This window comes from Solanum dulcamara, chromosome 1 (assembly GCF_947179165.1).
Source record: "Solanum dulcamara chromosome 1, daSolDulc1.2, whole genome shotgun sequence".
Taxonomy (NCBI): domain Eukaryota; kingdom Viridiplantae; phylum Streptophyta; class Magnoliopsida; order Solanales; family Solanaceae; genus Solanum; species Solanum dulcamara.
Window position 1 is genome coordinate 3343287 of NC_077237.1, and position 25987 is coordinate 3369273.

Below are 25987 nucleotides of genomic sequence, written 5' to 3' on the forward strand. Positions count from 1 at the left end.
CAGATTTGGTCTTTGACTATTTTTTACACAAATAACATAGGTTTATATCAACAGAATCCATGTTTTAGTGAAATTAAATCTTTAACTCATTTTTTCAATTGTTTGTCTCTCCCTTATACTTTTTTTCAAAATAACTTTAACCTCAACAATTCAAAATAAAATTTACGAAAAAAAATATAAAGCACAATTTTATTCGAGGGAGAATAAAATGAAACATATTATAATTGTTAATGACTTGAATATGTTAATTTCAAAAGTTTATCGCATTTTCTCGATTGTACCCTCGCTCCGCCGCTGAGAAAAGTATACAGAGAAAACCCGCGTTGTTGAAAACCTAATTTCCACTTCCTTTCCTTCCCTTCCTTTTCGCCCCTATAAATTCCTTTCTTCTTCTTCTTCTCAACTCACAAATACATCTTTTTCCGGCATATGTCTCAGAGACCCAACGTTCCACACTTCGCATCTATAGCTTTTGGTCTCCATTCTCATCTCCTGGTTTCCAGTGAGATGATCTCTAACTCCAATTGGTCTTAAAACAAACAATTTCTTCATTCATTCTTTCTATTTTTAGATTACCAAATTCTTTATATAGCTTTCGTCTTCATTCATATTTAGCTTAGCCAAGATGGGTGTTAAAGGATTTGTTGAAGGAGGCATTGCTTCGATTATTGCTGGATGTAGTACCCACCCACTTGATTTAATCAAAGTCCGAATGCAGCTTCAGGGTGAAACCCCAATTTCAGCTCCGGCGACTGTTCAGAATCTCCGGCCAGCACTTGCTTTTCACACTGGTGCTACAAATATCCATATTCCGGCGCCATCGGTGGTTGCTCCGCCGCGTGTGGGACCGGTTGCTGTGGGTGTAAAGATCATCCAGCAAGAAGGAGTTGCTGCTTTATTCTCCGGTGTATCAGCGACTGTTCTCCGGCAGACACTTTACTCGACAACCAGGATGGGTTTATACGATATGCTGAAGCAGAAATGGACCGATCCGGATACCAACATCATGCCTTTATCGAAGAAGATCGTCGCTGGATTAATCGCCGGCGGGATCGGAGCTGCCGTCGGTAACCCCGCTGACGTGGCTATGGTCCGCATGCAAGCCGACGGCCGGCTTCCGATCTCTCAACGCCGCAACTACAAAAGCGTGATCGATGCAATTACTCAAATGAGTAAAAGCGAAGGGGTAACTAGCCTGTGGCGCGGCTCATCCCTTACGGTGAACCGTGCCATGCTAGTTACGGCATCTCAGCTAGCATCATACGATCAATTCAAAGAGACTATCCTCAAGAAGGGATTAATGAAAGACGGGCTTGGAACCCACGTGACAGCAAGCTTCGCCGCCGGATTTGTGGCCGCGGTGGCGTCGAATCCAGTGGATGTGATCAAGACACGTGTCATGAACATGAAGGTGGAGCCGGGAATGGCCCCACCGTATAGTGGGGCCATTGATTGTGCAATGAAAACTATCAAAGCTGAGGGGCCCATGGCACTTTATAAAGGGTTTATACCAACAATCTCAAGGCAAGGACCATTTACTGTGGTGCTCTTTGTCACACTGGAACAAGTTAGGAAAATACTCAAGGATTTTTAATTATGATGATGACGAAGAAGAAAAAAATTAATGGGATTTTAGTATTAAGAATTAAAAGAAAAAATTTACTTTAATTTATGTTTTTAAGTTTTAAGTTTGGGACAAGTAATACTATGTTATGTTGTTATATTATTATTATTATTATTGTTGTTACTTCTAAATGAAAAATGAGTTGTTGTTACAATTTTTGTTAACTTTTTAGGTGAAATTATTGAACACATCAGAAATTTAAGGAAAAGGGTTATAGAGATTTTATACTATAAAAAAATTTATGCCGAAGCAAACACTTTCATATGAATGGAGAAGAAAAAAATAATATCTTAAACAATTAAAATATTTTATTTAATCACAAAGAACAAGTAACACCATGTTACGTTAATATGGGAAGAATATATCATGCACACCTCCAAAGGACAACAAAAAAAGAAGTCAAAATGGCTCTTTGGCCGCAAAAAAAAAAGAGTTTTATTTAATTAAAAACCCTCTTTTATTTTCACACGTTTAAGGGAGAATAATTCTAAGTAGAGTAGCTTGACCTATAACTTTTGAGAAAGTCGTGGGCAAAACTCAAAAAGTCAAAAGGTGTTGAATCCAATTTCACATTAAAAAAATCAACTTCACATTTGTAATGATTGATATGTCACTTCAATTTATTAAATATATATAAATATTAATCACGAATCTAATAATTAAAATAAGCTATTAGTTTGCTTAAAAATTTATAATTCATAAATTTTAAATTTTGATATTATTTCTCTTTAAACTTTAAATGGCATGAATTCATATTAATAGGATTGTAAATTTAGATTAGTAAATACATAAACAAAATGTGCATGCATAGAGACCCTAAAGTTTTTACTTCTTATGGGCCCATACAACTAAAACTCGAAGATTGTTCTAGTTTAATAATATTTTATTCTTCGATTATATTATTATCAGCTGCTTTTTATGCTCCCCGATTACTATATTATATGTTGTTGCTATTGTTTCTTTTTTTTAATGTTTTTTTTCATATTTGATTTTATTATATTTTTCCTGAGTAGTCTATCGAATTAAAATAACATTTTTACATTTACAAGATAAAAATAAGGTTGTATATACACCTTCCTCTCTAGATTCCACCTATGAAATCACATTGAGTATTAATGTTATAATAATTTAGGCTAAGGCATAATTCTCTTCTACTTGTGATGTTTCCTCAAGCAATCCATCTCGGAATAATGGGTACAGTAAAACTTCTATAAATGTATATGTTTGGGACCGAAAAAAATATTCATTAATCGAGATTATTAGTTAATCGATAAATGCATAAAATATTTATTTATCGATAAATAAATATTTATTATTTTAGAGAGTATTTTGCAGCATGTGTCATAAGAAAGAAAAAAAAATTGAATTAAGAATTTCAAAAGTTTAAATCTAAGAAACTAAAAAGTGTAGTCTTTGCATATTTATTATTTAAATCTAGGAAAGCTAAACGAATTTAGTGAAGTTTAATATTTATAATTGTATTCATGTATATAGAATATGAAGAGATTTTATGTTAATTATAAAAGAAAAAATCTAGATGTTTAAAAATCATAATCCAAGTATAATATTTTCTCATCATTTGAAAGGCGGCAAAATACCCTGATTTAGAGAAAATTTTGTACGAGTGATTTCTTCAAATGCAAGAGAAAGTGAACCTGTCAGGAGAAATTATCCAAGGAAAAGCAAAAGATTTTTTCCTGAAAATGTATGGTGAAACTAATCCAGGATTCAACTTCTCTTCTGATTGGTTAAAACGTTTCAAATCAAGATACGGAATCAAGTCTTACAGACGTTTTGGTGAAAGTGGTTTAGTTATCATGGAGAACATTGAAAACGAATTGCCTAGCATACGATCAAAACTAGATCAGTTTGAATTGAAAGATATTTATAATATGGATGAAACTGGACTATTTTACTGATTGAAAACTGATCATTCACTTGCTATCAAGCAGCTTGAAGGTTGCAAAAAAGACAAAGAGAGAATTACTCTTGTTGTCTGTTGCAATGGTGATGGATCTGACAAAGTACCATTGTGGATTATTGATAAGTTTGCAAATCCTACACGCTTTAAAAATGTGAACATGAACAATCTTAATTGCATGTATAGATCCAACAAAAAAGCTTGCATGACTGGCTTGCTTTTCCAAGAATATGTTGGTTGGTTTGAGAAGAGAATGTATGGCAGGAAGGTTTTGTTAATAGTAGACAATTGTCCAGCTCATCCAAAGATAGTTGAAGGCCTAAGAAATGTAGAGTTGTTTTTTTACCTTCTAACACAACGTCTAAGATTCAACCATGTGATACTGGAATTATTCGAGCATTCAAAGCTCATTATCGTCGTCGTCTTTATTTCAGCATCCTAAAAGGCCTTGAGGTTGAAGCACCAAATACTGAAAAAATTAATATTTTGAATGTTATTAATTTTGCTAACTTGGCTTAGAATTTTGATGTGAAAGAAATAACCATTGTAAATTATTTTCGGCATTGCAAGATTCGGTCGGAAGAAAACAATGTTCCCGAACCGCAAGTTGGTAAATTAGATGAAGGTATCCAAGAAGTTGGTGAATTAGATAAAGGTATCCAAGAATTAAATGATGTCATCTCTAATTTAGCCTACAGAAATGTGATGGATGTTGAACATCTTTTGAACTACCCTAACAAGAATGATACAGTTATGGAATCATCTACAGAGGAAGATATTATTCAATCTGTAATGAATAATAATGATGAGAATGATCCTGAACAAGATGATAGTAGCATTGTTCCACAGGTATCGTCAAAGGAGGCATTTCAAGCAATGACTACATTGTCAAACTATTTGGTACAACATGAATCAAATATTTCGAAAATTGTGTTCGCTCTTCAAAAAGTTAAGGATGAGATCAATTTTGGTTTTGGTGGGAAGAAAAAACAATTAACTATAGAATCATATTTTTTAAAAAAATAGTTATTGGTCTAGTATTATTGACTGATTAAATATATATAAATTCTTGATGTATTCTAGTAATTATTACTTTATATTTTTTCTGGACCTTTAATACTTTATTTTTAATTATTATCTAATGCATTTAGCGAGAATATTACTTTAATATAACTGGCCTAAATCAAAATTCGAAAAAAATATTTATTTAGCAAGATTAGTACTTTATCGAATATTATTTTATCGAGGTTTTACTGTTTTTGGTTCTATATAAATTAGTAGAAGTGGGGGAGGGGGGGGGGGTTCCTAAGAATATAAATGTCTCTAAATCCTAAGAGATTTTGATGAATTCTTGAACATTAATTTATTCACATGCTTTGATACCTTCTATAATTTGATTTCATAATTGACTACACACTACATCCATTGAATCCTATTCCTTTTTAATGAAAAATTCTCTTGGTTCCCTTCCAAGAAAAACAATTAAAAAATGATGAAATTTCAATAGAAACTTTGTAATATTAGCCCATCTTCATATCCTGTAAAAAGGGAGGATACATGAACTTCGTACTTGGTGACTTAGCACATTCTCTATTATAATTTAATATCTTTACAGAGTTAATGTCACATAACATACTTTATTACTCCATCCGATTCATTTATTTATCTTACTTTTTTTATAGTCTGTTCAAAAAATGATATTTCTTTTTTTGTTGACAACTTGTAAATTCTAACTTTTTAGTTTAAGACCAAAAGATTAAAGAACATTTTGATACATTCTAATGTCTTTAGTTTAAAACCACAAAATTCAAAAAAAAATTTACTTTCTTAAACTTTTTGTTAAGTTAAACCCAGACAAATAAATTGAAATGGATTAAGTATTGTTTTTACTATATAGTTGTCACCAATACAAATGGTTAGATTCACAGAATAGAAAATTGACCACTTGGATCAAGCCTAGTACAATAATTGAATACCAATAAAAGATTAGGGTCCCAACTTTATTAGTACTTTTTCTTGCTGGAACTTAGGACAGAGAAAACAACATTATAGTATTAACTAGGACAGCTATCATCTAGTCCATAATTTAGCAGTCACTGTCACCAGTTACAATGTAGAGACAAGTATTCCTTCGTTCTTAAACAGAGATCTCACTTAAATAGAGATCTCAGATTCGAGTCATCAACACCATACTTGCTAAGAACGTTTTACTCCCCAATATAGGACTTTGTGGCTCAAATCAAGATTGAATCAAACCCCAATACGAGTAGCTGACATCAGGTAAGAAACAAAAAATAGATTGAACTTGTATCGTCTGCCTAAAACACTTGATCAATCATCAAATAAGTGTGTGCAACATGACTATTTCACGAGATACCAATAACCTTATATAACTCTACCCACCAAAACTTGCGCATATTGGGAAAAAAAAATTATTTGGCAAATTTTTATGAGGGAAATAGCTGCACAATAGTTTCTAAACATATTTCTTGTGTATAATATTGCTATACAACGTTCTCAAAAAAAATTCAAGAGCAAGCTCAGTAAACTACTACTAGTAGTACAAATTTCTAAATGAATCAAAAATGATGATCAGTTACTCTATAGCAGCCATTAAGAAGAACCAAAAGATAAGAGTACCTAACAAAATTGGTCAGAACCCTCTCTTCATCTCTACGCTTCGTATGGTGCAAGAGACTGCAGTTCTTGATATTTCTCCTCGATGAGTAGAAACTAGAAAAGTGCTATGTAGGAGTATTTGGTATATGCTATGTACAAGTTTCGGTAACTCTTAATAGAAGTAGTTGTTGTCGTTGTCATTCACAGCGTCTTTACAGAGCATGGATCGAACATCTGCAATAGATCTAGGCGGTTCCAAGTCTTTCTCTTGAAGTGCATTGCCTAGATACTTTTGCATTCCTGATGCAAATATGTCGTCTAAAATCTGCAAGTCAAAAACAAAACCATCAAGGAAAAATGTACAGGGTAAACAAATAAATAAAGCATGAACCTTCCGCTCCTATTTCAGGACGAAGAAGGGAAATGTCTGATACATCATCGTAAAATTTTGTTGTGGTATCAAGAAAATGATGAAGGTGAAAGAGTCAGGCTGGCACCACGGGGTTAGAATCACGTAAGAGTCCAAACATGTCAAAACACATCAATTATGTCCATTATTTACTGGATAGAAAACTGCATCTATTTAGATAATCATCTAATTAGCACCTCTGGATCAATCATTCACAAATCATACTTATAATATGAAAGTTTTCGAACCTATAAAGAACCAGAAGATCACAATCCCTTTATTTCCATATCACATGAAGATTCTAGATTACACAAAAGTTAATTTCTGGGTGGAAAAAGTAGTAGTACTGAGAGAGGTGTATTAGTAATGCTGGGATTAGTTCTTATCCACTGTTTGGTTTGGTGTATTAAGGATAGTTCTGTCTTTAACCATGCTTATCCATGTATTAATAATCCTTGTATTGATAATACCAGGGTTTGCAGTTCTAATTATGTGATAATTCTAGAATACAAAATAGGCTTTACAAGCGGAAAAGTAGCATCAACTCACAGATACTGCAACTCGCGACGCTTTGTACCAAGATCTATTGTCTTTCCTCTCTTCCAAAAACTTTAACACATCCTGAAATTAAACAAGCATGAGTCTTTTGAAGAGTGCGCAACATTAGGAAATATTTATTGGATAAGCCATTATTAACTGTTTGACAAATAAGCTATTAACCAACCTGCCCCATCCGATCCCAGTAGCCTCGGCAAATAATTATGAAAACTTGTGTCTCAAATACCATATGAAGTTGCTCAATTGCATTATCCAGCAGATCCTTCAATGGCTGAATCCTAACTCGTAAATCAGATTCCTGTGTACCTTCCTTAGCATCTTGGATTATCTTCTTCAGTTTAGTGGGACTATGCATTCTTGTCTGTATACAGAAACAATTATCACAACTCTTGCAAACACCGACAAAGTTTCGACACGGAAGAAGTTAAAGAAAAACTGAATAGCACAAAACTGTATGTGTTCTGATAGAATGCCTACATTTTCCACCAGTTTATCCATGATTGCTTGCATATAACCTCTGAATTTGGTTCTCAACATAACTGTAATTTCACTGATACGCTCCCCTGGAGTGACATGTCCACCATCTGGCAGGCAAGAACCCCATGACTTGAATTGCAGTTCTATCTGAGGCCGTAGAACATCCAGCATTCTCTTCATGGAATTCAAAAGAATTCCCAGCTGAAAAATAACTCAAGAATATTATTTTCTTGGAAGTAGAAACAGAAAAAATGGATTCATACATTTACAAGGCTATTGCACAATGACTACGGAGCTCACCTCTTTGCAGACTACAAACGGACTTACTGTGCCTTTGGTGATTTTCTGGACATACTTGAGACCTAATTTAATGGGCATTATATTCTCCTTTAATGGAGATAAAACATCCGCATACTGTCTGTCCAAAGTTTCAATAACCGCCTTTTCTACATCTGCTATAGCCTTTTGAAAAGATGTGGAAAATATGTGTCGTTAGTGAGTAACAAGAGACATTGGAGGTATCTAATCTTGCTTTCTGGAATTGAAATAACCATACTCTTTTCACATATTTCGTTAAAGCCTTTCACTAATCTAAGAACCATATATAATACTTCTCAAGTGTTCTAATGCTAAATACTCAAACAAGAAAACGAGAAGGGAAAAGACAAGATGAACAACCTTCCCCCCCCCCCCCCAAAAAAAAAAAGCTAATATTTCTATTAACGTAAAATAAAAACCTGTTTAGTGCTCAAAGGACTTGAAGATGAATTTGAAGAGCAAAGTTTGTACATACAGTTTCCAACGAGAAAAGGTATTCAGGCCAGCGTCTTATGACAGCATCATATTCAGCTAATGTCTCCTTCAGTCGGTCATAGATATCATCAACAAAAGGAGTTGTTGAGTGCTGTGTATCTACACAGGGCCATTTTATCTGCAAATAATACCGAGTCAAGTACAGAATTCTAAGAAAGAAGTTCAGAACAAACACGTCTGAAGATATTGTTCACAAGACACAGCTATGTGAGGATTGACATACCTTGTCAGGTTTACACAATTCGAGTAAAGCAAGACGCTTCTCCTTGATCCAGAGGGTAATGTATGGATGGAACAACTCCTTTGCATCAACTCCACCTTTGACAGGACTGTGAAAGGATTTCACCTCTGTCAACATCATACACGCAGGACAAGCAGTATAAACTGAACTAATGAACATGCATTACCTGATGTTCCAGGCACTAAAATCCTTCTGAAGATCAGCTGTTGTGACAATGAGTTCTGCTACAGGAGATGAGGGACCAGTGGGAGGACATGCAACAAGGAATGCACGCAATCTACTACATAGCTCCGCGGAGTATATGGATGAAGAAAGATTTGGGAGGTCTAGGAAACTACACAAGATTAACCCAGAAATAGATATGAGTAATGGCATTCTATATAGTAATTGTCTAGTAACATATCTACATGCTATAAGATCTTTCCCTGTCTTTCTTTAGTGTCTTCCTTTTTATCTTCTTACATCCAAGAAAAAGAAAAAGATGACTGCTCGTATCCAGAAAAGACAAACATTCAGAACTTCTTTTTCCGATAAAGACTCGCATAAGAACAAACAAAATACACAAAGACACAGGGCCCTCTTGGGGAGGGTCCCCGTAGCAGCTTTTGTCTTGAGGAGTGAATCAAATTATACGCTTTCTAGACAAATCTCTACAAACAAGACTAGGTCAACTTTTATGCAAAAGAACAAACAAACAGATCATAAAGGTGGTGAGTACAACAACATACCCAGTGTAATCCCACTAGGTGGGGTTTGGGGAGGGTATGGAATACACAGACCTTACCCCTGCCTTGTGAAGGTAGAGGCTGTTTCCGAAAGACCCTCGGTCATAAAGAAGGTGAACGTGGCAAATGATCTTTTAATTTCCGCACGCTGATCACAAAGCACAAAGTGCCTAAGTTCCTAAGCAAGCTGCCACATTCCACAAAATATATGCAAAGAAATGGTTTTGCACTTTTTATCACCAATTTACCATGCTTTGAGTAAAGACATTGAGCATGCAATTTAGAGCAGACCAGTATGAATAGACTGACTGAGAGGGGTTTAAATTTAGCGACATGGGTAATGAGGATTCATATGGTCGAATCCAAGTAGCTTATGGTTGAGGCATAATAGTTGGTTTTGTTGTATGAGTAGAATTATCCAAATTAGAAAGAAAAATAAAATAATAGATTGAGCCGTCAAAATCTGAATCCTAGAAAAAGACCAGTATGACCATCTAAACTTCCAGCTTTATAGCTGAGTGACACAGGAAGTCACACTCCAATGAGGGAAGGGGAAAGGGGGTAGGGTACCTCGGAAGTATATTTTGATTATTGATCTCCATGTCTGTGCAAACTTCATTTCTGATATTCGAACAAAGTGATACCATCTTATGGTAAGCGGTGGAGCGAGCCATAGGATCCATCAATATGTTGTCATTGTTGTTGGAGACAAATTCATCTGTTTCTGCCAAGTGTCTTCTGGATCTTTTCTTCGCAGCAGTCTACACAAAAATAATGTGCAGAAATGAGAAATCTTCCAGAAGAAAAGGAAGGTTTCACTTCTTCCATTCCTTTTAAGAACTAAAAAAGTACGAAGATAGTTTCTCGAACCTGAAAATATCTGCATAGTTTCAACTGGGCCTCTGGAGAAAGAATATCATTAAGAAGACTATACAGCTTCAACGCAGGAGACAGAGCAGGAGCAGCAACTCTAGTAGCAGATTTGAACACATCGTTCATCCCTGATGGCAACGATTCGTCTAAAGACTTGTAGTTCTCGAAAACTAGAGCAACAATCAGCTCGATCTTTTCAGAAATTTCTCCTAAAATACGATTCTGGTTCATGATAAAAAAGACAAAGTATTGCAGTGAATACAAGCACGTTCTGTAATCCCGGAGACACTGAGAAGTAATTAAATAACACTAGAGTCCAAACCACAAACTTGCATGTGCATAACATGTTAAAATACTTCGTAAAAAATATGCATGTTAAAAAACTGAAAGAAATGTGAATTTGAAAAATAAAACTAAAATATAGGACATAAGTGGAATTGATTAAAATTAATTTTAAGAATAACAAAAAATAAAACTGTTACCATCCTCAAAAAGAAAAAGAAAAAAAAAGAAACCACTTATTCAATGTAGTGCCATTTTCAACACTTCCCTTTTTCTTGTCAATATGAGGGTAGGAGGGTGGAGAGGTGGAAGTATGCGAGACAAGAGAACGCAAGATAGAACCACAGAAACTTAGGTTTGTAGCAGCCGAATCAATAAATAACAAATGCAAATACCCCATACTTTGTGAAATCACAGTGCCTCCTAAGTATTATAGTTTAATTAAAAAGTCCAATCTTTTCTGACTACAAACTATGATTTTATCATTTACACTCGATTTTTACTTTCACCAAACATGATGGTTTTTATTTTCTCGGGATATGCTGATATTGCTTCCAATAAGTATATGGAAGAAGTCGATTAAGTAAAGCAAAAGAAAAGCAAATCTCCCAGCAGAAAGTTCAGACTAAATCCTCTTACCTCTTGATGACTTAGGCTATTCTTGGTCTTAGAGACCACGGGCAGCAGCAAATCGTATACCAAATTCAGACAGTCCGCTGTGGGCGTAGCAACATCCATGACATAAGTAAGATATCTAACACACAAATTGAAATTTTTTAGCATAATTCCTCATTTGTTTCATTTATCAAATCTCTGAGTGATGTTATTAATGAAAGAATTTCCAAAATAGTCTACCATCCTACCTTAGTCTTGTATATGCATCCGAGACTCCGTAGTATGATGCAAATTCAGTTACTAACCACCTCCAAGCACCATGGAGCAACAAATTTCTCTGCTGAAACTGTTGAACTTTCATTGCTGCTTCCAAAACAGAATCATATGCAACGGTTTCTGCAACTGGACCACACTGACACAAAAACAGGCAACAAATCAACTTAGGAAACCTAACTTCTGGTCATCCATCACACTACATAATCATGAACATACAGAATAATCATTGAATAAATAAATATATTCCATGTTTAACTTACGGCAGAATATCTAGAACAGATATTGCAATGTCACTGTTATGAAATTAAGTGCCAGAGCAAAAACCTGGAAAATGTTTCTCTAATGACAACATTCTTCAGGGGATGATCTGATTAATCAAAACTTCAATTATTTTCCACTACTTACATGGAGAACATAAAAGCAAAAGTATTGTTTAAACTAAACATAAAAGCAAAAGTTCTGTTAAAACTAACTCCAAACAACAAGAATTTGACATACACCAAATTACATATGTTAGATGACCACACATACAGTTATATAAGCATGGAAATATAGAAGTATTCAAACAAAGCATCTTAGCGATGGCATACACTATGAATCTAGAAATCCTCAAGAAAAAGCTGTGTACTTTGAGGTTTCACAAGTTAAATTTTTTGTTTGTTAATTCAGAAAAGTAGGTGGAGAAGTACCAATGGTTAGCTTCTGGAAGTCTACTTACAGCCAAATAGTATGGAAGAAAATAAGGTTCTTGCAGGATTTTTATACCTTAGTGTTGCTATTTTCATCAGGACTAGTTGAATAATTTATGTATAGTTGCACTCTTCCAACAAGTTCATGCTCTGGTTCATGATATATGGACCACCAACGGAGTTTGTCTCCCTGCATTTTCGCAATCAAAAATAAGTTTTCCGCTGTATAAGTTATACCTCAATAACAGAAATAATAACATATGAAAGCCAGAACGTATACCGGATCATCAGCAATATCAGCAACCTGAGCAAATGCACGGCCGCAGTAGTTTCCCTTTGAGTCATGTACTTCAACAATTAAGTCATCCCCCAGCCCCTCAGGTAAGCTGAGTTGTATTATTGGTAATGTAAACCATCAATGCCCAGAAGATGAAAAACATGCAATAACTAAAATTTGAGTAAACAAGTCCACGTACAATAGATGTGTTTCAGCGGATCCAGCTTGCATTTTCACTGTATCCTCTTCAGGTAAACTTTTCAATCTCAACGAACAAAAGTATGTCTCTGCATCAAGATGAAAATCAAACTTAGAGGCATTGTCTAGAAGGAACAAAGCAACAACCAGCTTTGTGGCAACACATTTATCACTTTTTTTACTGAAACTTAGGCACAAAGTTTCAACTATCAAAACTTCTGAAGTCCTACGAAGCAAGAAATGAACTAAACTAAAGTACATTATTCCTCAAATCTCCAATTCTAAATCCTAAGCAGAATAGGTCATCAAGTATCCACTAGATCCATAGTAATTGGAACAATAAGAAATGCTTTCCACCTTAGCATTCACCTAGGACAATTGAATAGAAGAAAAGGGAACCAAAGGTACTAACGATTATTCCTCCAAGAACTCAGCTAAGAATTACATACCTGGAACTACTTCATATGATGCTGAATGGCTTCGTAAAGTAGTTACACCAAGTTTCAAAATCCCAGAAACGTCTTTTACATAACGAGTACCGGCATGAAGGTATGCCAAGCTTTGATGCGATAAAGAACCATTTGGAGGAATCCTTGGAGCCACGCGTACTTTTCGTATGGCTCCCCATTCAGAACTGAGGGTCGATTTCACATTGGACAACTGAGCACGTATAGCCTCCAGTTTTACTTTTGGTGGTTTCAGAGTGGAAAAGCTGCAGCCTGTGGGCGGGTCCAATGCCATTTTCACTTTTCGCACTACAAGAAAGTCATATAGTTCAGTTTGACAACCGATTTCTTTAAGGGAGAAGTCAACAAAACTTTAAAATGAAACCACTAAAGCACCTTGTACTTTCAGCTTGCCAAAAGTTTTCTTTGGCTTCATCGAGGCTCCCTCGCTGACGAGTTCCAAGGACCTTTTCCTCAACAGTTCTTCCTCCGACTGTAACAACACTTGCCTTGCGCTGAAAGAATTGTAATATAAGCTCCAGAATTACAGATAAATAAATGTGCAGGATGATCAGACATGCTATTACAATATGCGATAACATTACAAAGCAAAATGGTGGTCCTATGGAAGTGACGGAAATCAAAATAAAAGCCCAATTCAAACTTATTGTTATAAATTGACAACTAATTGTATCAGATAAATCTCAGCTTCTGAACTTCCTAAAGTGATCAGTCTATGATAACCATTTTTTACGATCCAACAGACAAATTCTGCAATTTCTGGCTGCATATTAATGTATTCTGTAGAAGACAGGACTATTTGAGACTCCAAACAATATATAGCTTCTTCGATATTTTTCCACTGAGTAGAACATAAAGAACATGGAAACAGAAATAGAGCACAAGTATTGGAACAAAACGCACCCAAAAGCATCTCTCAATGAGGCACACTCATTTTCCAAGAAAGCTGGAGCCTCGTGGCAACCCTTTGCCCATGAATGAAGACAAAGTCGAATACATGCCTCATAAGCAACGAAACCTTGCCAACTACCTCGTCCACTGTATCCAACTCAAATTACAAAAGAAGATGATGAATAAATTGCATAATATTAACAGAAACTTTAGACCAATTTAGACCACTCTGAGTGAAATACCCCGCATGATATGTTGGAAAGAGGGCAGATGAAGAATTAGAAGGTACACCACCAGCCCTGAGAATAACAACAAGGTTATCACTTTATAGTCTTTGAATTCCTTGAGGATTATTCAGAAAAAGAAAACATGTCATGATTATACCTTCCAGATGGATCAGACTGTCCATCTTTTGCAGAACCTGCGGTTGCAGTTTTATATGTTTTAGCTTCATCCATTTCTACAGAACAACCTGATATTTCTGGGAAGGAGATATCATCTGCCGCAAAGATTTTACGCTGCTCAGCAACTTGATCGCATTTGTGTAATGAACCACCTAACGGGGGTGCACTGGGAATATCACTTTTGGACAACTTCAGGCTCTGCTTCAGCACAGAACAGACTCAGGGAAATAAGAGTAACATATTCACATATGAGAGATTAATACAAGAAGAACAGAGTGCTCGATCCTCGTTATAACAGTTACATAGACAAAGTGATGGAGGCACAGATGATCAGAGCTTACACCAAATCAATGAACCAATGAGAATCTCAATCCCTTAACTATCAACACAAAGTACTTCAGATTCAAGAAGGATGGCCAAAAGTTCTTGTTCATTAATCAGTGACACCTCTTGGATGCTTACGTAACTGCTGCATCTACACCCACTTTTTTTCATCTAGACTCTCTGGTTTCAAACAATCACTGATATTCCTGATTCACTACAAGTACCTCACTCAGTATGGAGTGTGGTTTTTAAGGCTTGAACTTCTTGCAAATGGTTTTAAAAGCTTTAAATTTTCTGTCCTCCTTCTTGGGCAACTTATGTCAAATAGAAACACAAGATACTTGGTCGCCTAAGTAGTGGAAATAAGCAACCTACTCATGAAGAGAAATAAGTTTAGGTAAAAGAGGGATTCCTCTAACACTCACATAACAATCTTGCTAGATGCTATCTCCACTTTCTTGATTACTTTAAGGGGCTCATTAACAGACATGTAATGGGTACTCTAATAAATTACAACTGTTGTATTTCATGAGAAGCAAAAGAATAAACAGGCCAAACATAAATTTGGCCCCAAAATAGGAAATGCATAGAACTCAAATCTTATTCATCAGTTTGAGCATTAAAGTAATCTCCTAGAAGATTTCACATTACTTCAGTTCTTTATACCACTTAACAAGTACAAAACCATCCCAAGATTTCACTCACTAGTCCTACATTGTTCACCCAACAGGCAAAAGTAGAACAGCAAACCTGTCTAGAAGACTTCCAATTCGACTCCCAGGATGAGGCACTCTTGTTACCGATTGAAAATGGCACTGAAGTTGTAGTTTTAGAACTTGCAACAGAATTTGATGAACATTTAACTACATGACCGGGTTGCACACTCTCTAAATGGTTCCACATTTTCTTCTGAAGTTCATCATTGGTGGCATTACCAATATGTTTATTGAAAGAATCCTTGCTCTTTAAAGTACCAACATTCGGAAACTTATCATCTTGGGGTGAAGTTTCAACAGAGTAATGTCCATCATAAACCTCATCATCCGAATCAAACCCGATATCCATATCCGATCCCCACCCACTATCATTACCACCACTAGCACTCACAGTTATAGTTCTTGAACCACGAATAACACCAGATGGCAAATGCCCAGCTTGAAACTTAGAACCACATATTATTCCAAAGCCCAATCCATCATTTTTTCGGCCAAGAACCGGATCAAATTGCATCCTCTGATTATACATTGTAAGTAATCTCTTCTTCACACTATCTCCTACCTAATTCAAATCAAGGGGTTGTCCAATTTATCACAAATACTCAAAAACAAAACAAACCAAAAGACCATCTTTTTTCTATTCTCACAAACAAAAGACAACAACATACCCAGTGAAATTCCACAAGTGGGGTGTGAAGAGGATCGAGTGTACAGAGACCTTAACCCTACCTCACGGAGGTAGAGGTAGAGAAGCTGTTTCCGAAATACCCTCAGTATAGCAACTAACAAGGAACTCACAAAACAAAAGACAATCTTAACACATGATATTAATCATCCAGAGCAAGTTAAAGGGTTTCAGTCAACAATGTGATTAGGGCTTTTACACTAACATATCTCATACCATATAGAAATACATAAACAATGGGAAAAAAAGTAAATGGGGTTTGCAGAAATAATCAATAGAAGTATCCAGAACTTACAAAGAGCAAAGAAAGCCCAGTTCTTTAATGAGAAAGATGAGCAAATCACAGTTCTAAAGATTGCTTTTTTGCCCCTTAGCAACTCAATCAAGAAAACCAAAACCCAATTTCCCCAATTTAACAATCTTCCCTTTAGGAAATCAAAGATTCAGTGTACACACAAAGTTCACTTGCCATAAATGCACAGCAAGTGGAAAATAGAGCAAAGCAAAAAAATAATATTAAAAAAAGCAAAGAAAAGGACAGAAAAAAATGATTAAAATAAGGAAAAGATTGGAACTTTTTTCTTTATGCATGTTATGTATATTATACACAGTCATAGACAGATTGTAATGCACTTGTTTTTGTAGGGTAAAAGTGACAGCAAATTTAGAAGAACAAGAAAAAAAAAAACTTTCTCACTCTAGAGCATAAAGCATTTAATTGTGTCCTTCTCTTTCTTCTTGATTATTTTTTTTCAACTTATGTTGTGTCCGATTAATTCGAATTCACTCATTTTAAGTCTTAAATGCTCTTCCAATCAAAAAATAATAATTCGGATTTAGGACTTAAAATTGAAACTTCTTGACTAAAAAAGAAATAGTCTCATCCTGGTGCAATATAATAGTAATATGTTATACTAATTAAACTTAAGTTAATACAAATTTAAATTGTTGGAATATATAACATAAATTTATTTTTAAAAATCCCAAAAGAAAATATGAATAATGTAATTCATAAATAGTCCAGTGCTAAATAATTTACTGGAAATTTAGTTAAATCATGCATTTGAATTCTCGTAAATTTCTGCCAAGTTTATCTTTTGTCCTCTTTTTACTCTTTTCTTTTTCTGTTAAACTGGAAATTTAGTTAAATCATGCATTAGTGTTTCTATTAATTATATATAAATATAAATATAAATTTTTTATATATGTAAAAAAGAAAAAAGAAAAAACATTGACGGAGACGTGAGGAAAGTAACGTGAGTATGACGTGGCAAGGACTTATAATAACGGCCGGTCGTTTAATGGCGCGATTTTTGCCGCGGGAGGAGCGGTGTTTGTTACACATAAGAAATTTACTTAATTATGCTTAGGGTGTGTTTGGATTTTGGATTGAAAGGAATAATGTTTTTTCAAAAAAATAAGTCGATTTTTTTAAATTTTTTTGGGTTCGATAGTAAGCAAAATGATGTTGTTTTAGGATCATTTATAAGTAATCTAAAAAAAATTAATGGGAGTAGAATGGGATTGAGGAGTGATGATTTGAGGGTGACATCGTGGCGGATTGGGATGATCAAGGAGTGGAACAAGAAACGTTGAACAAGTAAAAGAGAACAAAATGGAGTAATTGAGTGGGCACGAAATTTGTGAAACTTAATCTAATAGCATGAGTCATATCATTTTTCGCCAAAAATTATTTAGGTGAATTCCCTCGACCTTATCTCGCTCTAGCATTTTGATTTTTACTTTTTTATTCTTTTTAAGAGGACAAATAGGTGAGAGAATGTATGAATGGGACAGACTATTAGAGTATTCGGTGCTTTACCTTATTGACTAAGGAAATCATTTCAAAAAAGGGAATAATAATTATTAAATGTTATGTGATTTGGAAAGACCTAAATTTTAGATTCCTTTTGGAGTATTAAAGTTTCTTCTTTTTGGACTAATGTTTTCATTTATACTTTACTTGCATCTTCTCTTTGCATTTGCAAGAATGAGTGGCATAATATGTATTTGTCATATGCTAAGCAAAACATGACAAGTTATTTTATTTTGGAATGGAAAATAAGTGTTTTAGAAAAATCAACATTCCAAATTATTGGTATTAATATTGGTTTTTGTATTCAAGGCATTGAAAAGGTCAAATGAACATTAAGTGCAAAAAATTGAGCTTATAAATATTTACCTTAGTATTAATGAAGTTATTTACAGTCATCTTTAGTTGGGAATTTAATGAATCAGTTGAGAAATTAGTAAATGCTGTTGACCAACAGTTATTTGCTTTTGAACTGTTAATATAGTGCAATTAAATATGTACATTACATTATTCTGAGGGGCAACATTATAATTGTTTTTGTTGTGATATATAAGCTACATGTTTGAATCGTAGAATCAGTCATTGATATTCATATTACAATAGGTTGTTCACATTAACATCTAGTAAACAACGATAAAGTTATTTTCATATGATTTATAGGTCGCGAGTTTGAGAAAACAAAAGCATATACACAAATTTCTATTATTCACATCGGCGTGAAAGACTTGTCCATTGACTTGGCTATGGATAGATCTCTTCTACTATAAGATACAGCTCCTTGCACAAAACTAGAAGGAACACATGTTCTCTCCAAGTAAATTAATCATCTCTAGAACCTAATACCGCCTGCTTAAGCTCTTCAATTTTAGCAGCAAACTCATCTCTATTCTTCTGCAGATACAATAACATTTCAAAGAGTTAGAATGATATATAAACGTTAAAGTTTCTCGAGATAATTCCTAAAAGATGAATCAATCAGAGGAATTGTTCCACTACAATGTACAGAATGCATGGGTTGATAATGAGTTGCATTGACATGTTGCTGAAACATGTCAATGAGCTCACTGAAAGAAGAATTTCAAAAACTCTGATTCGTCTTTTAGGAATTGATAGTGCAGCCATTACCTTGAAAAGTAGATAACGGGCAGTGAACCAGAGAGTGTAGCCAAGACCCACCAATTCCAGTAATTTAGGAAACTGAAAAATTATACAATACAGAAAAGTCAGCAACGAGGAAAACATATTTTTAAAAAATAACAAAAAGGTCGATCTTGATAGAGAGGAAAGTACGAACCAGAGGAACAGAATCAATGGCTCCAACAATTGAAGTTGTCAACCAAAGAGCAGTGAGAGCAGCACCACCAAATAGGATAAGTGAAGAGGAATCTTCAGGATCATACTGTAAAGTAGGAAATCTTTGTGTCAACAATTAGAAGGGAATCTCAGATGTAGACAAGGCTACCAAATTTACAACCATCAGTATGAGAAAATGAAATGGTAGCAATGACGGTTAGCTTCTTCAAATTTTACAAGTTAATACAAGATGGGTATCATATACAAGTAGCTTGTGGGCAATTATACGTTTAAGCTACAAAAAAATCCATATCAGTTACATTTCGATGTCAACAAGTTCAGCTACAGCTAAAGCTAAATTCACCAAATCTTTTGTTAGCCTCCCTCCTAAGTCCTAAAGCAAGCACTAAGGGGGCCATCCACAAACAAAGTTGAAAACACAAGAAAATCTGTCACCTATCTCCAAAAACTAGAAAGTACTAATGCACCAAGTACATTGCATGATTTAAAAAAGAGCAATGCATACTTCAATGAGCCACAACCATATCACATATCGCAGAGAAATGGAGAATTATGAGAAGAGGAATGAAGGACGGTATGATACTTAAAGAATAGCAAGGAAGGTGAGGTTGCTCAGGTAACCGCTCAGAATCGACATGATTGCCGATGCATCTTCAAGCCTTGCGACTTTCGAAAGCTGAATTTTCATCACAGCAACCAGATTTAATACGAAATGTTACAACTAACGAGGAATAAAAAGGGCAGCCCGGTGCACTTAAGCTCCCGCTATGCGCAGGATTCGGGGTAGGGCCCGACCAAAAGGATCTATTGTACGCAGCCTTACCTTGCATTTCTGCCATTTTGCATGATGACCCTCACAAGAAAATGGTCATGAAGAGTGTTAAGGGGTGAACTAGTGAAGCGAGAAATACCTCAACCAGAATTTCAACAGCAAAACCATTTGGATCCATCAGAAACCATATGTATTTTGTTAAAACATATCTTGCAATTGGACATGTTTCACAAGCTTTATAAAATGAAGAATAGAAGAAAAAGTGATTAAGATATGACTTCACACGTAACCGCTCAGGATCAACACTGCTGTTGACGGTTTCACCAAGTATAAAAACTTGCGACAAATTCTGAGTCTCATCACAGCAGTCTAGTACAAAAGCATCATTAACCAAGAAGAGAGCCAAATTATGTGTTTTTACTGAATAGGTTAGAAAGAAGGGGAATAAGAATCAATAGACTGCAGAACGATTGAGCTTAAGGAGCTTAGGTGCTTTGATTTTAGATTATAGAGAAGAAAGTCAACAAGTCAATTCAAAATTAGTAGGGGTCCTTTATATAAATCTTCTATATCCATCTGTGCTTTCAATATTCAAAGGATTCATCAAAGACAGACTTATTTATTGAAACATGGGTTGCAATTGAACATGTATTTCACAAGCATTTCAAAATGAAGATTAGATAAGGAAGTAATAAAATATGACTGCTCAGGTAACCGCTCAGGGTCAACATTACTGTTGACAGCTTCATCAAGGTGTCAAACTTTCAACAAGTTCTGGGTATCATCACAGCAGACAACTTTTTCAACATTCTTAAAAACACCAATAGGACAAAAGAGAAAAATTGTCTGTTTTTCTAGTATATGTAACACATCAAGGGATAAGAAACAACAAAATGCTGATAGTGCTGAATGAACTTAGGTGACTTTGATATCAAGTAGTTGAGAAGAAAATTAATCAACGAATCAACAACGCCTCATTCCAGATGGTTGTGTCAGTTATTTGTATCCTATGTCTCCTTCAAAAATCACCAAACTTAGACTACTTTTGTTGAAAGGTGCATTGCAGTTAAACATGTAGTTCACAAGCATTTCAAAATGAAGATTAAATAAGGAAGTAATAAAATAGGACTGCTCAGGTAACCGCTCAGGGTCAACATTACTGTTGACAGTTTCATCAAGGCATCAAACTTTCAAAAAGTTCTGAGTGTCATCACAGACTACTTTTGCTGAAAGGTGTATTGCAGTTAAACTTGTATTTCACAAGCATTTCAAAATGAAGATTAAATAAGGAAGTAATAAAATAGGACTGCTCAGGTAACCGCTCAGGGTCAACATTACTGTTGACGGTTTCATCAAGGCATCAAACTTTCAAAAAGTTCTGAGTGTCATCACAGACTACTTTTGCTGAAAGGTGTATTGCAGTTAAACTTGTATTTCACAAGCATTTCAAAATGAAGATTAAATAAGGAAGTAATAAAATAGGACTGCTCAGGTAACCGCTCAGGGTCAACATTACTGTTGACGGTTTCATCAAGGTATCAAACTTTCAAAAAGTTCTGAATATCATCACAGCAGACGACTTTTTCAACATCTTAAAAACATCAATGAACAAATGAGAAAAATTAAGTGTGTTTTCTAGTTATGTAAGAGATTACAGGATAAGAATTTACAAAATCAACAATGCCTCATTCCAGATGGTTGTGTCAGTTATGTGTATCCTATGTCTCCTTTCCAGCTATTTCAATATTTAAAAGATCACCAAATTAGACTACTACTTGTTGAAAGGTGCATTGCAGTTAAACATGTATTTCACAAGCATTTCAAAATGAAGATTAAATAAAGAAGTAATAAAATAGGACTGCTCAGGTAACCGCTCAGGGTCAACATTACTGTTGACGGTTTCATCAAGGTATCAAACTTTCAAAAAGTTCTGAATATCATCACAACAGACGACTTTTTCAACATCTTAAAAACATCAATGAACAAAAGAGAAAAATTAAGTGTGTTTTCTAGTTATGTAAGAGATTACAGGATAAGAATTTACAAAATCAACAATGCCTCATTCCAGATGGTTGTGTCAGTTATGTGTATCCTATGTCTCCTTTCCAGCTATTTCAATATTTAAAAGATCACCAAATTTAGACTACTACTTGTTGAAAGGTGCATTGCAGTTAAACATGTATTTCACAAGCATTTCAAAATGAAGATTAAATAAGGAAGTAATAAAATAGGACTGCTCAGGTAACCGCTCAGGGTCAACATTACTGTTGACAGTTTCATCAAGGCATCAAACTTTCAAAAAGTTCTGAGTATCATCACAGACTACTTTTGCTGAAAGGTGCATTGCAGTTAAACATGTATTTCACAAGCATTTCAAAATGAAGATTAAATAAGGAAGTAATAAAATAGGACTGCTCAGGTAACCGCTCAGGGTCAACATTACTGTTGATGGTTTCATCAAGGTGTCAAACTTTCAACAAGTTCTGAGTATCATCACAGCAGACGACTTTTTCAACATCTTAAAACACCAATAAACAAAAGAGAAAAATTAAGTGTGTTTTTCTAGTACATGTGAGAGATTACGCGATAAGAATTTACAAAATGCTGATTGTGGTGAATGAACTTTGGTGGCTTTGATATCAAGTAGTTGAGAAGAAAATCAATCAACGAATCAAGAACGCCTCATTCCAGATGGTTGCGTCATTTATTTGTATCCTATGTCTCCTTTTCGGCTATTTCAATATTATAAAAACACCAAATTTAGACTACTATTTGTTGAAAGGTGCACTGCAGTTAAACATGTATTTCACAAGCATTTCAAAATATGACTGCTCAGGTAACCGCTCAGGGTCAACATTATTGTTGACGGTTTCATCAAGGTGTCAAACTTTCAACAAGTTCTGAGTCTCATCACAGCAGTCAGGCTTTTGACAATAAAAAGAACCACCAGCAAGAAAGAGAGACAAATCAAGTATTTTGCTAGCACATGTAAGAAAAAGGTGACCCCGACTTGCTTTGGATGGAGGCATAGTAGTCATTATTGTATATAAGAGATCTTCTTAAACTGCAGAGCCTATACTTTATAATATGAACTTAATCCCTGTATTTGTGACCTTGCTAGCTGTCTTGACAATGAATCTGTGTTGTTCAAGGAATTAAAAATGTCTTGATTAACTTCCTTAATACTTTGATTTGTTGGAAACAATGTCCAAAAACGTATACCTATGTTTACTTTTTCTCTGAATGGATATTTTTTGGGGGATAACATTTCACCATATGGATCATTTTCCCTCTCCAGATATTGCAATTTTAATCTCTTTGTTCCTATTCTTTGGGCCTTATGATATGGTGTTTGCTGTACAGACAGACCATTAAATGTATACTACTTGGTACACCAGAATGACTAATCAAAGGGCCAATATTCACAGCAAATTGTGATTTCAGCAAGTCTTACTGAGACAACAAACTACAAGAAGATGGAACATACCTTAATATTTAGCGTGTCAAAGAACTTGGACAATTGCGATTCAAAATCCAAAGCAGAATCTTCTATTGGTGCTTCAGCTTGAACAGCCCCATCGTCTCTCTCTTCAACTTTGGGAGGTTCATATGACAAGGACGCATAAGCATCTGTCTCTTTGTCTTTACTAGAATCGTCAATTGGTGCTTCATTCTGAACAGCTGCATCATCTTTCTCTTCAACTTTAGGAGGTTCATAGTTCAAAGATGCATAAGCATCCGTCTCTTTGTCTTTACTAGTATCTTCTATCGGTGCTTCATCCTGAACAGCTCCATCGTCTTTCTCTTCAACTTTAGGAGGTTCATATATCAAAGCTGCATAAGCATCCGTCTCTTTGTCATTCCTAGAATCTTCTATTGGTGCTCCATTCTGAACAGCTCCATCATCTTTCTCTTCAATTTTAGGAGGTTCATATGTCAAAGACGCATAAGCATCCGCCTCTTTGTCTTTACTAGAGTCTTCAATTGGTGCTTCATTCTGAACAGTTCCATCAGGAGGTTCATATGTCAAAGACGCATAAGCATCCGTGTCTTTGTCATTCCTAGAATCCTCTACTGATGCTTCATTCTTCACAGCTCCATCATCTTTTTCTTCAACCGTAGGAGGTACATATAACTCATAAGCCTCTGTCTCTGATTTTGATCCAACAGTGCCATTGTCTTTCTCTTCAACCGCAGGAGGTACATATAACTCATAAGCCTCTGTCTCTGATTTTGCTCTTATAGCTGAGCCTCTATGGTAAAATAATCCTGAAATACAAATGGAAAACCATAATATGGCAAACAATCACTCTTCCACCTCCATTATCCAATCTCAGTGTCGAACAATTCAACAAAACCAACGCCAAAAAACTAAACTTTCTTTTCTAAAGTCGCTATTGGAGCTCTCAGACAAATTACCAAAACTTAGCAGCCTCTACATAACGACAAATCCGAGCAGCTCTTAACAAAAAGCCATATTTTAATTGTTATTTTCACAGTTAGTCTAAATATTGAATCTTGTCATTAACCCAGAAAACAAAAACCCAAAACATTTATGAGCCCATTAAACATAGTACTTACAAAAAACAAATTACGAAAATATTAACTATGTAGTCGGGCTTTTTTTTTGCATTGGCATAGTTCAAGTGTATCAGGTATAACGAACTTAAAAAGCTATTTTGCATTGGTCCTCGTTTGCATTTGAGCACCAAGCAGCAAAAAATTATTTAACTTCAACACAATATAATAAAATAAAATAAAAACAAGGGACTTCTAGAAATCAATGAAATGGATAAAAACACAGGGATAAAGAACCTCAAAAACAAGAAGTAAAAAAGACATCTTTACACAAATAGTCATAATGCAGATTCGCTATTTACTTTTTCTAGCCCGTACACATAGAACATACAAAGATTATACACGATCATACACATATTACACGTGGATTATACATCCTTCGGCTATTTTTAGTTTAATTAATCAATGGGTAGACGCTATTTAGGTGAATTCTTCAAATAAAAAAGTAAAATGCTGAACATAAAGAAGAACCAAAAAAAACAGATTTTTACACACAAATAGCTAGGAATATCGCACAATTTGTACCAACCTGAATTGAATCGAGATTTTGGGGGTTTTTTGAGTAAGAGAGAGGGTCTCCATTGGAGATGAGCTCGATTAATAAGCTTGTAGTTTGGAAGATTCGAGAAGGTTTGAGGTATACAAAGCTCCATTGTTTTTTTCCAGCTACTAATGCTGTTTAACCCTAAAAAAAAACTGAGGGGTTACGCAGAAGGTTAAATTAATTGAGGTTTATATAGGTGAAGAAGAAGAGGAGGAGAAGAGGCTAGGGTTTTAGCTTTTAGGTGTGGTGGTGGTGTTACTGGGCTCAACAAAATCTTGGAATGTGAAGCAGGTGGAGAAAAATGAGTGAAACACAAAGTGCTAAGGCAATAAAATATCTTTAATTCTATTATATTAGTTGAGTTGGGCCTTTGAACTTAGGACCACCAAATCTTATTCATGGTTTTTTTGTTTTTGTGTAGAAGGTTTCTTGGAAATAGTTTGTTCATCCATGTATATCATATCTTTTATTATGGACCTATCACTTTGTTTGGATGTATCGAATTATATTGTATTGGTAATGATTTAATAAATATGATATTTGGATAGATTATATCGTTCTTTATCGTTACATAACGTTACATATTAATAATTTGAATGATAAACTTACATAGTATGAAATAGAGTTACTATAAAAAGGTATGTTAGATTTAAATGGGATAGAGTTACACAAAATGAGATTTTTTGTCGTTCTAATGATGTATTTAAATGATACGATATAATAAATTTTAAATAACAAACAAAACATATATTTTTTTAAAACTAACAATACAAATATAATACAACACAATACAATAACAACCATCCAAGCAAGGTGTGAATGTGTTGTTATTTTTGTTGTTTTGTGGAATTAAATTAGATATGTTGTTTTGATATTGATGCT

The 25987-nt window shown here is 34.8% G+C and overlaps 3 protein-coding genes, 10 non-coding genes and 1 pseudogene across 14 annotated transcripts; 2 read left to right on the forward strand and 12 right to left on the reverse strand.

The window, feature by feature from the left end:
- Positions 1-381: 381 nt before the first annotated feature.
- LOC129897948 (mitochondrial uncoupling protein 5) lies at positions 382-1778 on the forward strand. Its single transcript, XM_055973070.1, has one exon. The coding sequence runs from the start codon at positions 626-628 to the stop codon at positions 1592-1594; it is 969 nt and encodes a 322-aa protein (XP_055829045.1). The 5' UTR covers positions 382-625; the 3' UTR covers positions 1595-1778.
- Positions 1779-2814: 1036 nt separating this feature from the next.
- Positions 2815-5166, forward strand: LOC129885120 (CENP-B homolog protein 2-like; annotated as a pseudogene).
- An 823-nt stretch (positions 5167-5989) lies between these two features.
- Positions 5990-16638, reverse strand: LOC129897964 (uncharacterized). 2 transcript variants are annotated; one of them, XM_055973071.1, is made up of 23 exons: positions 16380-16633; positions 16068-16181; positions 15434-15961; positions 14340-14557; positions 14198-14254; positions 13968-14102; positions 13440-13558; positions 13047-13352; positions 12599-12686; positions 12403-12508; positions 12199-12312; positions 11406-11569; positions 11182-11296; positions 10258-10482; positions 9958-10148; positions 8829-8996; positions 8645-8750; positions 8402-8539; positions 7909-8070; positions 7609-7809; positions 7298-7492; positions 7123-7194; positions 5990-6489 (listed from the first exon to the last, which is right to left on the reverse strand). In XM_055973071.1, exons 3-23 carry the CDS (start codon positions 15926-15928, stop codon positions 6337-6339), a joined length of 3528 nt encoding a protein of 1175 aa, XP_055829046.1. In that variant the 5' UTR covers positions 15929-15961; positions 16068-16181; positions 16380-16633; the 3' UTR covers positions 5990-6336. The 2 variants fall into 2 exon arrangements, with proteins under 2 accessions (XP_055829046.1, XP_055829047.1); XM_055973072.1 differs by lacking the exon at positions 7909-8070 and having other exon boundaries at positions 16380-16638.
- Positions 16639-18501: 1863 nt separating this feature from the next.
- LOC129897990 (uncharacterized) lies at positions 18502-25421 on the reverse strand. Its single transcript, XM_055973073.1, has 5 exons — positions 25091-25421; positions 23471-24252; positions 19192-19296; positions 19023-19094; positions 18502-18788 (listed from the first exon to the last, which is right to left on the reverse strand). The coding sequence occupies exons 1-5, from the start codon at positions 25212-25214 to the stop codon at positions 18717-18719; spliced, it is 1155 nt and encodes a 384-aa protein (XP_055829048.1). The 5' UTR covers positions 25215-25421; the 3' UTR covers positions 18502-18716.
- Positions 19820-19907, reverse strand: LOC129904125 (small nucleolar RNA snoR128). The gene has a single exon (XR_008770381.1). It is a non-coding gene; the product is annotated as a small nucleolar RNA snoR128 (small nucleolar RNA).
- Positions 20261-20351, reverse strand: LOC129904147 (small nucleolar RNA snoR128). Its single transcript, XR_008770390.1, has one exon. It is a non-coding gene; the product is annotated as a small nucleolar RNA snoR128 (small nucleolar RNA).
- On the reverse strand, positions 20686-20776 carry LOC129904119 (small nucleolar RNA snoR128). The gene has a single exon (XR_008770380.1). It is a non-coding gene; the product is annotated as a small nucleolar RNA snoR128 (small nucleolar RNA).
- Positions 21113-21202, reverse strand: LOC129904138 (small nucleolar RNA snoR128). The gene has a single exon (XR_008770386.1). It is a non-coding gene; the product is annotated as a small nucleolar RNA snoR128 (small nucleolar RNA).
- Positions 21291-21380, reverse strand: LOC129904142 (small nucleolar RNA snoR128). Its single transcript, XR_008770388.1, has one exon. It is a non-coding gene; the product is annotated as a small nucleolar RNA snoR128 (small nucleolar RNA).
- Positions 21468-21558, reverse strand: LOC129904096 (small nucleolar RNA snoR128). Its single transcript, XR_008770374.1, has one exon. It is a non-coding gene; the product is annotated as a small nucleolar RNA snoR128 (small nucleolar RNA).
- Positions 21842-21932, reverse strand: LOC129904109 (small nucleolar RNA snoR128). Its single transcript, XR_008770376.1, has one exon. It is a non-coding gene; the product is annotated as a small nucleolar RNA snoR128 (small nucleolar RNA).
- Positions 22218-22307, reverse strand: LOC129904132 (small nucleolar RNA snoR128). Its single transcript, XR_008770382.1, has one exon. It is a non-coding gene; the product is annotated as a small nucleolar RNA snoR128 (small nucleolar RNA).
- Positions 22395-22485, reverse strand: LOC129904115 (small nucleolar RNA snoR128). Its single transcript, XR_008770377.1, has one exon. It is a non-coding gene; the product is annotated as a small nucleolar RNA snoR128 (small nucleolar RNA).
- Positions 22812-22902, reverse strand: LOC129904088 (small nucleolar RNA snoR128). Its single transcript, XR_008770373.1, has one exon. It is a non-coding gene; the product is annotated as a small nucleolar RNA snoR128 (small nucleolar RNA).
- Positions 25422-25987: the final 566 nt, after the last annotated feature.

What these genes read in the sequence shown, in the direction of transcription:
- LOC129897948 (XM_055973070.1), top strand. Translation starts at nt 626, where the DNA reads ATGGGTGTTAAAGGATTTGTTGAAGGAGGCATTGCTTCGATTATTGCT.
- LOC129897990 (XM_055973073.1), bottom strand. Translation starts at nt 25,214, where the DNA reads ATGGAGCTTTGTATACCTCAAACCTTCTCGAATCTTCCAAACTACAAG. An exon ending in AAAATCTCGATTCAATTCAG is followed by an intron (nt 24,253 to 25,090) that starts GTTGGTACAAAT and finishes TTTGTATTTCAG; the next exon opens with GATTATTTTACCATAGAGGC. An exon ending in CCATTGATTCTGTTCCTCTG is followed by an intron (nt 19,095 to 19,191) that starts GTTCGTACTTTC and finishes ATAATTTTTCAG; the next exon opens with TTTCCTAAATTACTGGAATT.
- LOC129897964 (XM_055973071.1), bottom strand. Translation starts at nt 15,928, where the DNA reads ATGTATAATCAGAGGATGCAATTTGATCCGGTTCTTGGCCGAAAAAAT. An exon ending in CAGTCTGATCCATCTGGAAG is followed by an intron (nt 14,255 to 14,339) that starts GTATAATCATGA and finishes TGTTATTCTCAG; the next exon opens with GGCTGGTGGTGTACCTTCTA. An exon ending in TTTAGTGCCTGGAACATCAG is followed by an intron (nt 8,751 to 8,828) that starts GTAATGCATGTT and finishes ATCCTTTCACAG; the next exon opens with TCCTGTCAAAGGTGGAGTTG.